At 31.8% G+C, this 13765-nt stretch overlaps 1 protein-coding gene across 6 annotated transcripts in view; it reads right to left on the reverse strand.

Annotated features, from left to right (window-relative positions):
* Positions 1–13765, reverse strand: part of Grik2 (glutamate ionotropic receptor kainate type subunit 2) — a 643650-nt gene that overhangs the window by 24069 nt on the left and 605816 nt on the right. For all 6 annotated transcript variants that reach the window (XM_087187928.1, XM_087187927.1, XM_087187929.1 and 3 more), the window contains exon 15: positions 3128–3353. In XM_087187928.1, the coding sequence (XP_087044054.1) occupies positions 3128–3353 (226 nt within the window). The remainder of the gene's footprint in view (positions 1–3127; positions 3354–13765) is intronic.

Raw genomic sequence — 13765 nt, forward strand, 5'->3', positions numbered from 1 at the left:
ATAATAAAATATGCAAAGTTTGTCATTAGCTTTAAAAATCATTTACTTTCTTTATGATTCAGTACCATATTTCCAGATGTAGAATTTATTTGTTCAACAAATAATTGAGGGTCCACACAGTACATACTGCTTATAACTACAATAAAAATGAAAACAGACAGACAAAAATCTCTCCTCTATTCCAGATAAAGCAAAGTAACAGGAAATGGCAAAGATTTACAAGAATTTCACCCCTTTCAAAAACAACACAGAACAATGTTTGTTGGAGCTCACCTCAAATGAAACTCAGGGTAGTGAGCCTAGAAAATGGCTACTTTCACCCCCTCAAAGCTGCTTTAAGAGTGTGCCTAACCATATTTCTTCACTTAATTTTTTGCCCAACTTATAACAAAATCTAGGAAGTTGCAAAGGTCATTATTCTATAAACTATTCAAAATTTAGTTTTTAAAGGATTGTCTGGTGATATAACCATATTATTTTACCAGTTAAAAGAATCTAGCTATGTATAATGGCACAGGCCTCTGGTTCCAGCTACTCAGGTAGCTAAGGAGGAGGACAGCTTGAGCCCATGATTCATTTAGGGCTAGTTTGTTGGGCATGCTCAGATCTAGTCTCTTAAGCAAACAACAACAAAAAACAAAAACCGAAACAAAACAACAAAAAAGGAACCTAAATTCCATGGATTTCAAGTGACATCTCCAAAAGTATAGTATGTGACAGGGCTAAATGCAGAATATCATTGTGCCAAACACTACACAGTGATATAAGAGCAGATTCCTAATCTTTTCTCTTAAGTATATGTTATTAAATAATTTGTGCATCACAAATGCTAAATAAAGAGTGCAGCAACTTGAAGTTTCTGGGTTCATTCAGTGTAATTCTTACTGAGTGAAAGGATCATTTTTGACCTAACTATGGAGAATGCCACGGTTTTTGTCTACGCACAGCTAGGGCAATAAACCCAAACCTTACTGAGAATATAACAATTTAATACATTTAAAAAAATATGTTTCTCAACCTATCATTCTGAAAACGCAATCATTTTTATGTTTTCACATCAATATTAATGTGGAAATATTAATATTGTTGTACAATTAAATCTAATGGTAAAATTTTGAATGTATACATAGTAGAGACAAGACATTGGGAGGTCTTTGCTGCAAGCACTAAAGGGGATGTATTTTCTATGGAAAATCTGAAAACAATAATAGCAGTAATTATCACCATGCATTGACAATCTAAAAATGTTAAAATAGTTTTGCAAAATGTGTTTCAGAGTTCTAAAGTTGCAAACAATTATTGTTAGCTTATTATGATACTTCAAACTAGCATATATTTATTTATTATTCCTTTATCAGGTTTGTATTCTACTTGAACATTAAATTAGAGAATTTCCATAATGCAATTGATCTCCCAAAATATGTGAGCCCAATTATATTTGTATATGTGGGGAGAAGAATTTAAGGTTATTTTTTTAATTCTACAGTGACTGTGCATTCATTTTTAATGTACTGTATATATCCAGGGATATGTAATATTATGAGAATGAATGTCTTGAAATTTTCTTAAAGCCATTTCAAGTTACTTTGAACCATTTTAGATGATTTAACCAAATATAATAGGATTTAATGGTAAATATTTTTTGTGAAGTAATATAGTCGAAAATTGCAGACTTCTCAGTCATTTGAAAGTTCCTGAACTAACCCTAAAGGATTGAAGATGTGGATAGTACTGCAAATTCTGGAATTCAATGTGAAATGAGAATTTTATGAAACTATGTCCAGCTTTTTAATACTGCTTATCTGTTGGTTCATTTGAAAGAAACTTTATAAAATTAAAATTCATAAAATTGTGATTGAAGATATATTGACCAATATGACTCAACTACCTATTAAATAAGAACACCTAAAATCATTTGGTCAAGTCATTAAAATTTTGTAGGCATTAAAAAAATTACACTGTTACTAAATGCAGTGTTACTAGAATAAGCCAATAAGTATGCATTTTAATCCTCTCAAAAAATACTGATGCAATTAAAATATTTTAACTTTTATTTTTTCTTTTGTATGATCAAGTTCCTATTGCTGCTGCAACAAATTACCATAAACTTCTTGAATTAAAACAATACCCAATCCACCGCCCCCCTTCTTTTTTAGACAGCATCTTGCTATACAGTTCAGGCTGGCCTTGAATTCAGAGATCTTCCTGCCTCAGCCTCTGGAATGCTGGGATTACAGGCATGCACCACCATGCCAGTCAGTACTCAATTCACTATCTCACACTTGCAGAAGGCAATAGTTCTAAAATTGAAGTGCTGAAGTGCTATATGTTATGCGCCCTAGGAAAGAATTTGTTTCCTTCTCTTTCACTTCTAAAAGTCAACCTCATTTCTTGACCTGTGGGCTCTTTCTCCATATCTAACCCTAACAGGAAGTATTTTATATCTTTTATATCTTTATATTGCATGTACTATAGTATTATATATCTGCGCAATAGCCTTTAGCACAGCTAGGACTATGGTATGTGCTACCACATCCAGGTTGACAATTAGGATTCTTTTATTTTTACTTTATTGCTGTAACTAAAAATAACTTTGTCATGTGTAAAAGGGGAAATGTTAAAGACAATTAACCGTGGGTGCCAAATACTCAAGACATGGCACTGGCATATAGTCTATTTGTACCTTCCTTTAAGTAAAACAATTTAAATAATATTCATAGGAAGCTTGTGTTGATTATTCTTTTAGTTATTGGCTAAGTTAAATAGTAGTCAAAAGTCTCATATCTGAAAAAAAATTGTTCCAAACCTTCATTCCATTCACAAAACATTTTAAAATATGGGATTGAGAAGCAAATGTTCTTTAGGGAAGGTGGTATATCAACATTGATACAACAAACTTTTTATTGGTTATTTAGTTGAAATTAGTTTTTTTTAAAAAAATTATCCATTTAGTGACATAGGTCCAAATTGTTAACATACTTTTACATTATAAAAATAAAAAAGAAAATTGTAAAGATGTATTTGGTAAAACAAAAGTCTTTGTGACACATGTGGAAGCCCTGCTTCCGTCCCTTCTCATAACAACTAAGATTAATGACAAAGAGCCAGTGGCCCGCATGTGACCTACCCATGGGAGTGCCAACACCATAACCTTTGGAGTCTATAAGGCCCCCAATCTGCGTCAGGTTACAGTTCCGCTGGGTAACAAACTCGATGGTTGTTGACTCCATTAGGAAAGCATAATCAGAGGTGAGGACTCTCTGGATTCCTTCTTCATTACTCTTCACCAGCACAGACTGTCTCCTGCTACTCATAAAGGCCCACATTTTGTCATATGTGGAGATTTTTGATTTCTAGGAGAAAATAAAAATAAATTTAAATGATAATCATGATATTTCTCAATTTTCATGTGATTCTACAATATTAAACAAAATTAATTACATTTAATTTACTCATACCACTCTATAATTATATTACTATCAATAAAAATAAGTTAAAAACATTTATGGAATGTTTCTCGTAGCAATACATCTTTTAAAATTTATTGTAATCCTTCATTATATTTCCAAATATAAGAAAGCATTTTTTTAAAATTAAATTATGAAAAAATGAAGATTAATAATGAGAGTCTTTCATGCTTATACCTTTCATGAGCATTTTATGTTTACTATTTCATGTTTTTAACATAACTATGACATCAAGTTAACACAAGCCAGACACTGGACAGAGATTGATGCTGCAAGAATTTTTGGTTTTGACCAATTTGGTTAACTGTAACACAGACATCACATTAATTCACAAAGATACACAAAAGTATAGATAGAAGAGAGGAAAATTTGATACAAATAAAGTTATAAATAAGGATTACTATATTTTCATGGAAACACAATCTGGTCAGCATTAAACCTTTTTTAGCTTGCCTAAAGACAATCAGAAATTTATTATTCAGGAATACTTATTAAGAATTACTGGTCCAACAATATTGTAGATTTATAACCAACTGAAAATCCTCAGTATGGTTTTACCAGAACTTCATTATTAAAAAAAGAAATGAGTTTTGTTCAGAAGAACTGATAGAGCATAAAAATGAAAAAGGTTAGTATCTGCTTATTGAAAGCTCATCTGTGAAACTCTTACCCTTAATAATACTGATACAAATACAAAAATAATACTGAAGCTATAAACACAAGCTAACTCTATCATAAAAAATTAAAACTATATTCAAATAAATAGAACAAAATTCTCTTTATAGCTTAAATGTGCTTTCACTTCTATATGTGTAAAGTCACAAATGTCATATTAGTACCATTTCCACTGAAAGGCAGGTGCACAGCATTACTCAGAAAACTTCTGGCACTGCTTCAATGATAAAATGGGAGCACAACACTGATAGTTTATTAGAAAAAACTAAAGTACAACAAATGCATTATAAAGACAAGAATAGCATTATACTAAGAGAGAGTAGAAATACAAACCTTTGAAATACACTGGAACACTAAAACACATGAAGAGGTAAATAATGCAGCATTTGAAAGACAGCACCTAAAGCACCTAGTATCATATTGATATGATTCCAAGTTTGAGAAAATATGATCAAATTGTTAATCTGTAGAATACAAAATGGAAATGCAAAGGATGTTTCATTTTATTATGAAATTCTCATTGAGATCATTAAAACTAATAATGAGTATTTGCAGTCTCATTTGTCTGTATCAATCAGTCACAGAATAAGGAGAGCCAGAACAGGTCATTTTCTTTCTTAGGAGAAGTTTTTCTACTAATATTTTGGATCAAGTGAACACTAAATACAAAATAACCCAAAATTTGAACTCACCTGCAGATTGCAGGTTTTATATGAAGTAAAATGGACACAGTTTTTGTTTTATCATGATGCATGTTGACCCTCCCTATGAATTTCGTAATGATCAAAGAATTTCTGAAGTTCAAACCTATTATGTCATTCAACTTTATTTATTTCCACAGAAAATAAAAAAGAAAAGTAATATTTAGCAACTTTGACAATTATGTTTCTTTTTATCATTTTCAGTAATGAAGGGGGTATAGTGAATTACAGGTTTAGAAACAACAATCTATACGCTTTGAATTTTCCTGAAAGTCTTACATTTAAAAGAAGAATACTTATGATTAAAAGTACTTGAGACAAGATCTTAGACTTGTTGGACCAGTGAAGGGCACTTTTTTCTTTATACCACTGACAACTCATAAGTAATTGATTATTTTCACTTTAGTAAACATAAATTCAGAAGAGAGTAGGGTTGACCAGAAGCAATGATCACTACTTCTGCAATTCTTATCAGTTTAATACATGCTCTTATGAAAGGCACTTCATCCCTCAAAATTTTATTTTACATAGACATCAAATATACTTGCCAAACACAATTATTGTGAAGATCAAATAAGACATTATATGTTAACATTCTACTGTCTATGTTGCAGTAAAGTATTCCATAATTTTTATTTTTTCAAAATAGATTACAGTACCATCAGGTACTTGTGTAGGCATAATTCTGCACACCACCTAGGTTCCAGATATCATGAATAATTAGTATGCAAGAACATAACAGATATTCCCCTTCATTATTGGAACAGTGAGAAGCCAAAGTTGATATGAAACAGATTAGGCATGGGTGGTGACTTTGAAAAGATGGCTAAGACCGCTGTGTGGAAAAGGATCATCTGTAGCAAAGGTAGATATAGTAAGGCCATTTATAACCACACATAGACAGAATCAGTGTTGGAATGAGGACCCAGAACATAGTGTTATACATGGGAGACATCTAAAAATTCAAGATATGAATACACATGTGTTATAGTTCTCCATCATTTGGAATGTATGAAGTAAAGAAGATGTTTGGATTAAGTTAGTCTGTGGTTTCTATTTTAAAGCTGATCAGAGAGAGAGAGAGAGAGAGGGAGAGGGAGAGAGAGAGATCTAAAAGATGGGTAAATTTGAAGGTAAAATGATCATACCTAATAAATTGTAAGTGTCTGAGAAACATATAAAAGGATCTATAATGTGAAGTTATATACGTAAGTCTGAAGTTGAGTGGAGAGGTCAATGCTAAAAATGTAGCTATTTTCAGTCCTCTTGGATATAGGTGACAAAGTAGTAGAGGTTGAAAAATGGAGTAAAGAGGAAGCAAATCTTATGATCAAAGCTTGTGAAATTTTGAATTTTGTGGCTGGCATAAAAGTCAATCTGTCAGGCATAAAAAGAATTAAAAGAGATAAAGTAAGAAACTCTGGGAATTGTAGTACTGCAAAAATCAAGCCAGAATGTTGAGTGAGGTATTGATTGCCCTTAGTGATTTTCCTTTAAAAAAAAATTACAAACAATAAGAAATGAGTAATTTCCTTTCAGTCTGGCAATTCAAGATTCCTTGTTTACTAAGATTTAATTGAAGACAATGAAGCATTTAGAAGTCACACTGAAGTGCAATAAGGAAGGATTTGCACAAAGTATACTGGAGTCAGTAAATGCAAAATAAAAAATAAAAATGTAGGACTCCAAAGAGAGAAGAATGTTTTGGTTTAAGTAAAATTTTGAAAGACTGAAGAGATTTGAGCAAGTTTAAATCCAACTGAAGATATTTCAAAAGGAAAGAAGGATTTAAAATGTCAGAGAAGGAAAGTACAATCAATACCACAAAGTTCCTTCGACCAACATCTTGCTGTTTCCCGCACCTCCATTCACCCCTGGTATCCAGTGTTCTGATCTCTGCTTCAATTAGTTTTGCCTTTTTTGATTCTACATACAAGTGAGATCATATAGCATTTGTCTTTCTGTTCCCGATATATGTCATATATCATGGTAACCACAGTTAGTTATAGGTGAAATTTGCTAAGAAATGATCTGAAAAGTATTCACTGTTGAAATAAAAACATGTAAAATTATGGGTATGTGAATTATATTGATTATGATAATCATTTTACAATGTACACATACATCAAAATATCTTGTTGCACTCTATATAGTAATACAATTTTTATTTATCAATTATACCTTAATAAAGTTATAAAAATTATGAAAATTTCCTAATAATGTGAATTTCAAGTAGAATGAATGAGGATTTAACATACTCAATTGACATGAGCTGTAATTTCAAAACATTTATTTTAAACATACATGAATTTATATTCATTCACACTGTAAGATCTATTATGTTAGCCAAGAAAAACATGGCTGAATATTTTTCAACTGAAATAAATTATAACATTATGAAGAATAAAGAAAAATAGAGGCAAGCTGCCCAAATTTACAAATCAGAAATAAAAAGGCACTTAAGATCAGGGAGAAGGTAATTAAAAACTGAAATTAATAATCAAATATTTGTTGAGTGTGAAATTTTTATGCAAATTGACCTAGTACAGTGGGCACATCGTGCTGCAATATGAACTAAAGATTCTAAGTGGAAGACTATGGGCCTATTGAAAAATCACCTGCAAAACATTTTGTTGAGTTTATTTATGACTATGGTTCAGAACTAAGTGGCTGAACCAAAATGTCCAAAGCCTTTGAAGGTTCTACAACCACAGCTCTGTGGAGAAATGAGGACGGAGAAAAATATCACGAAATATTCCGGCACTTACATGGCGCCCGGCCTGACAATTACCGCTCCGAAATTCATTAGAAACAATTTTCCTGAAAAATATATTACTTAAAAAAAATTAAAACTGCAAAACAAATAATCAGTTAAGCACATCATGAAAATTTTTCTGTAAGGAAAGAGTTGAGGTTATGACAAATAGTAGGGTAGAGAAACTGCTGAAATCAAGTGTAGATAAGTAAAAATTATATTGAATTAGTGAGTAGACATAAAGTACATGTTATTCTGTTTCATTCTTTTTCTTCAGAGATGAGACAATAAAGGTTATTTGCTAAGAAAAAATAATTGTACATGAAGGTAGATGAAATATATGATATAATTTTAATAGAATAACTTTAATTACATAAAAAATAATAACTTCTTTGGCAAAAATGAAAAACATTCCTAAAGATTATCCTTACAGTTATATTGTGTGAAGTAATTTAGATAGATGAAACCAAGCAAATAAATTTAAATCATGTCTCAGAGACAGTGTATGAAATCCCTACAAAAACAAAGCAGAACAAGAGAAAAACATTTTTAAACTTTTGTATATAAAATTATCTTATTTTCTCATTCAACTTTTCATATTTACCAATGTGAATACTAGAAAAACTTTCTACTTGATTCCGTCTTTTCTTAAATAAATCTAACATAATGACAGTTCTTTGTTACTTTGGATGTATTTGGGGTGTCAATGTTAGCAGAGTTTATTTTATCAAAATGCAGAGGATTGTGAGCTGATTTGTTTTTTGCTATGTCAGCACAAAACCAATAAAAGTACCTCATAAGACACTGCTCATAAAAGCAGTTTTCATAGACTCTGAGAGATCAATGAAAAGATAAAAGAAGAGATTCTTGTGACAATAAAAATTAAAAGACTGGGAAATACAACACTTTTTTAAAATTCACAGTTGCTACAATATTTTATCCTTTAAAAATATCATACAATGCAAATATTTAAAATTTAATACATGTTCATCTAATTTAAAACATAAAGAAAGGTTAGTTTCTGCTAGAGCTCTAAATAAAGCTTGCAACCTAAAAAATGTTTGACATTTTGCAAATCTCAAATAAATAAGGCATTTTAGGCTTGTTTTTCTTGAGATACAGTTTTCAAACTAAGATATTAATGTAAGAATAGTGCTTCGAAAATATATTTCTATCCCTTCCAAAATGTTATGAAAAGAAGATTTAAAAAGTAAGAATTTCTCATCTCACTTGCATAGATATGCCTTCTTTTTTCTTGCTGAGAGCAATGCATTTTACCTATACATCTTCATGTTAAAGAATATCTTTAGCTTAATGAATATCTTAGGTTTAGATACACAAATGAAATTTTCATCACTGTTTATTTTTCTGGTGTCAAATACAAATTAAAATCTAGAAATTATCTTGCACTCGTCTACTTTTATAAGCCTTCCAGACCACCTAAAACTGATAAGAAAATATCACTATGAATGTTTAATAGTAAGAATTTAGTATTAGCTTCTTACATATGTACCAGGGTATAGTTTTTATCATGAATGAAATGGGAAACATGTAACAGTAATTTTGTTTTGCATAGCATAACTACAAAGCATCAACAATACAGAAGAAATTAAGTACTAATTTTCTGTTTTATTGTAAGTAATAATATTAATGCTTACTTCAGCTTAGTTATATTAAAAAGATAGGAAGATATTAAACACTAACAGATTTTTTTTTAAAGAACAAATTCCATTTCTTTTGATGTCATCTCCTATATCATAAATCTGGAAGAATTAGTTCAATTTAGGTATATAAATTAATATGGCAAAATTACTAAGATTAAAGAAAATAATTACTGACATTTTTTCATAATTACAAATGTAAATTCGAGGTACTTGGCACTTTCTCAAATTATTCCTCTGTAATAATTTCACATGGCCTATATTAACTATTTGGCTGTAAATAATTTAATATTTTTTTGTTATGAAAAAGTCACACACAATAATTCCTAATATGTGGTTAAAGAAAAAACCTTTAGGGACCAGGAATTTAGCTCAGTGGTTTTGCCACCTGCTGTGCAAGAGCAATGACCCGAGTTCAATCCCCGGTACCAAAAAAAAAAAAAGAAAGAAAGAAAAAACCTCTAGTGAGCTCTCTCTTGGTAAAGGAGAATCTGGCTGAGATTTGGATTTTAATTTTTTATTACAGTAAATAAATTACCCAAATACTGGAACATATGTGCCAGGTAAGAACAGCTGAGCCCTATCTGGGCTCATCTGACCTCGGTCACTAAGAAATTAGAGTTAATTCAGGAAAACAGGACAGAAGCCATATGTGGTTGATATCAGAGGTGATTCTGACTCTGGTGCAGTGATCTGAAAAGTTTTTGGTGGTTAGCAAAGCTGTCAGTCCTTGGAATAATTCTGGCAGTTTTATCTCAGAGCATCTGCAATCTCTGAAAACAGGATATTTGAAGGGAAGGACAATGGAAACAGAAAGAATTGCTCTTCTCCATGCTACTGCAAGTTAACATAAGAAGAAAAGAGAGCAGTATGCCTGAGCATAGTATGGTAGGCAGAAAATTTAAAACCATTTGGTACAACTAAAGAATTTTTTTAGGTAATAGAAACAATGTCTGACACTTTTTTCTGAATCATTCAGTCTCTCTAGTCCTCTGGTTATTCCATTCTTTAAATGAACCTTGATCTTTGAAGATCAATGAGCCATTGATCTTCCTGATCAAATGTTATCTTTTCTTATTAATAAATATTATAATTGACAATATATTTTACTGTCATGTAGCCAGAATGAGCTAAAAGTAGGAAACCTGACCACACTGGATCTATGCAGGACAATTGACCAGCCACAATTCCTCATTCCTATTCAATAAAAAGCTTCCTTAATATTAGCATAAAAATGTTATGAAGGATTAATGAAAAAATCTATCTGAAGTCTTTTTGACAAGAAATAAGCATGGTTAAAGTATTCATTCTCATTGCAAGTTTTATGCAATTAATCAACACAGAAAGATCGTAACTTTAGATGCCAGGACTATAGCATATACCTACTGAGTGCTTATGTGTATGATTTGAACTTAGGATAACTTAAAATCTTTTAGGAATATGAAAAATACACCTCTTTCATTTTTTTATAATGTAACCCAATCACCCTCAAAGGAAAGACAAGGAAAGCAGCCTGAGCCCTTGCTGAGTGAGGATCTTCACACACCTTGGCACGCCCTGTAATGTCAGGACTTTCCCAGTGAGGAGCCTCAAAGGCACAAAGCTGTTGTTTGTATTTCTTCTCATTCTCTTTAGTACTTTGCTTGCATATTCATTTACTCACTTGTTCTTTTGTTCTAATAGATGTCCCATCTTGGCAAGAAATACCATGTGAGGCACTTCACATGCAGAATTGAGCCCAACACAAAGCATGACCACTGTCCAGCAAAGGTCAGAGTAAGTCATGCCCATCCCATTAGTAATCGGTCACAGTTTTGCTAGTTATCTTACTCCTCTCTGTAACTGATGCTAAGAACTATGAAGAGTAGTGTAAAAACAAAAACAAAAAACAGGCAAAAATTTAAAAAATAACCCTCCACACTTGCATCTTAATTTTTAAATTTTTACAGTTTTAAAAACTTTTACAAGCATCATCTTCACCTTCTTCACTAGGGTTTCAAATGTTCTTTTGAGAGTTGATGCAGAGCTCATCATACTATTTTAAATTTAACATACACATACAAAATATATTCATAATTATACCAAAATATACACAAAATGTGAATGTTCTTTCACTATAATTGTAAATAAATAGTTTCAGGTAGTACATAGGGAGGCGAGATGAACCATTCTAGTCACATCCGCATCTACTAGCTGAATCACAATAGTCAAGAATCTGACATGTATAAAGGAAGCACATCAATGATTTATGAACTATTAATTTGGGTTACATTTCAATTAGAAAATCATACATTCTGTAGCCTAGGGGCTTTGATGTGCTTTTTACTCTAGTTGGAATATAATTCTCCATCTGCTCTCTATACATTATTCGTTCACTTCCAATCTTTGCTCATACGTCACATTTTCAAGACTTCCAATATTTGCCCTATTTATAATTGCAACCTTTTTGTTTACTGAATATGCATATCTTCCTCCTGCTTTATTTTTATCTGCAATATTTATTGACTATGGTATATTCTGCTTTCCTCTTTTTATGTGATTGTTTTGGTTACTCTTATTTATATCAGCTTTTTGACAATAGGATGTTTGTGATACATCATGAATCTATTTATCATGCGGAGTTGTTAAGAATACATACTGAATTTTAATCCTTTTTACTTGCCCTTCTCCCCTCCTCCTTCTCCCACCTTCCCTATGGTCCCCTTCCTATCTGCATAAGGACTACCTCCCTGTCTGCTTTCCCTTTGTACTTACTTATCTTTTTAGTTTCTATCCCCACAAGTGGATGATTACCCTCCATTGGGCAGAGAATTTTGGAGATAATTAGCCTTTGTGCCTGGAACAGTGCCTGGTTTATGGTGGATATCAGTAGATATTTATAGAATAAATTAGAAAATAAAGGAATGCATACAATAGAATTATACACTTGTGCTGGAGTTTGGAAGACAAGGGTATTAGCTTCAATTCTGGTGCTGTCAATCTAAGTAATCTTTGATGAGTAATTTCATCTTTCTAGAACTCAATTTGCTCAACTGCAGAATCAATAGGCTAGGCCATATAAATGCTAATATCTTTCAGTGGAGATAGTCTATATATTCATGAATATTTAAAATAATAACTAGACATTTGCTTCTCTCTTTCAGATTTTGTTTATGGCTTATATCAAAAAGAAAAGATACATCACTGGCCTAGCTTTAAAGTAAAGCATATAGTGACACCAATGCTCAATATAAATAATTTTAAACTCTATTTAACTTCAAATGCAACTTTAACACATTAATAAAAAATACATTTCATTCCATATATATCAAGGAAGGGAAGTAACATTAGTATACTCTTCATTTTTTTCCACTTCAGATCCTGACTTCGCTATGTGATTCCTGTCTTCTAGTCATTTCCTGAATATTGTTATCATTGTTAGAATATTGTAGTACCCATGTTTTTGCTTCTCCTCAGCAAACAGTAAAAGTTTAACAATTAGCTCTCTGGAAAGGACAATGTACGCTGATTTGTGGTATTTGGTGGTTTTACTTGCATTATCTTTGTTTCTGTGTTTACTTTATCTCCTCTTACTTTATGCCCCCTTGCTGATTTCAAGCTATGAACCTACCTACTGTCAGTCAAACGATACAATTTCTGAAAGTCACTTTAAGCCAGGTCTAACATACCATTACTTCTCCACCAAAAGTCCTAGGCCACTTAACTGCTGAAAAAAATCCTCCAGTAATCTTACTCAAGCTTCAACCACCCAAATCCATAGGAATAGAATGTATTTTCTCAACACCTGAACTTGTTTCAGTTTCAAAATCAATTATTCAACTATCCTACTCTAGGACTGTATCCTTTTCTTTCTTGTTCTGCTTATTCACATTTGTCACTGGTCACATTTCTGTTCCTGCTGAAGCCTCATGCCCACTAAGACCTGTGGTTTTAGAATTCATTACGTCTTCCTTCTTTATTTCTAATTCAATCACGGGAGCTTCTATGATCCCTACCCTCAATGTAACTGTTGCCAATGTACTAAACTCATTAAAGTTTCTTTGCTCTTTGTGGCCATTTAATTCAACCCCAATCCTGAATGAATTCTACTGCACATATCCTTTGAAATTTGTAACAAAACAAGGACAACGTTGCTAGAGAACTTCACAGCAGTGAGTGCAAAGCTAAGATAGATGACCCATACCACTCAGAAATCCTCGTCCTCTTCTCAGCTTATTGTCTACAGTGCAATTTCAAATTTCTCCTTTCCTGAAATTCAAAACCTTTTATGAACTCATTAATTTTTGACAGTGGTCCTTGACTTTGCTGCACAGAGAAATATTAAACCAGGTATGGGAAAACAAAGGCAAATTCAAAACACTATTGCATCAAAAACATTTTAATATCAAAATCTCTTATCTATTTCATTTTTGTATCATTTTTTCCCACAGTAAAATCTTCATGTTCTACTTTGGTTTCCTGAACATCCCTACATCATTTTAAAGAATCTTACACTAATTATAGCTC

This window comes from Heterocephalus glaber, unplaced genomic scaffold (assembly GCF_053883595.1).
Source record: "Heterocephalus glaber isolate CG9 unplaced genomic scaffold, H.glaber_assembly_v1.0 deba00001523, whole genome shotgun sequence".
NCBI classification, from domain to species: Eukaryota; Metazoa; Chordata; class Mammalia; order Rodentia; family Bathyergidae; genus Heterocephalus; species Heterocephalus glaber.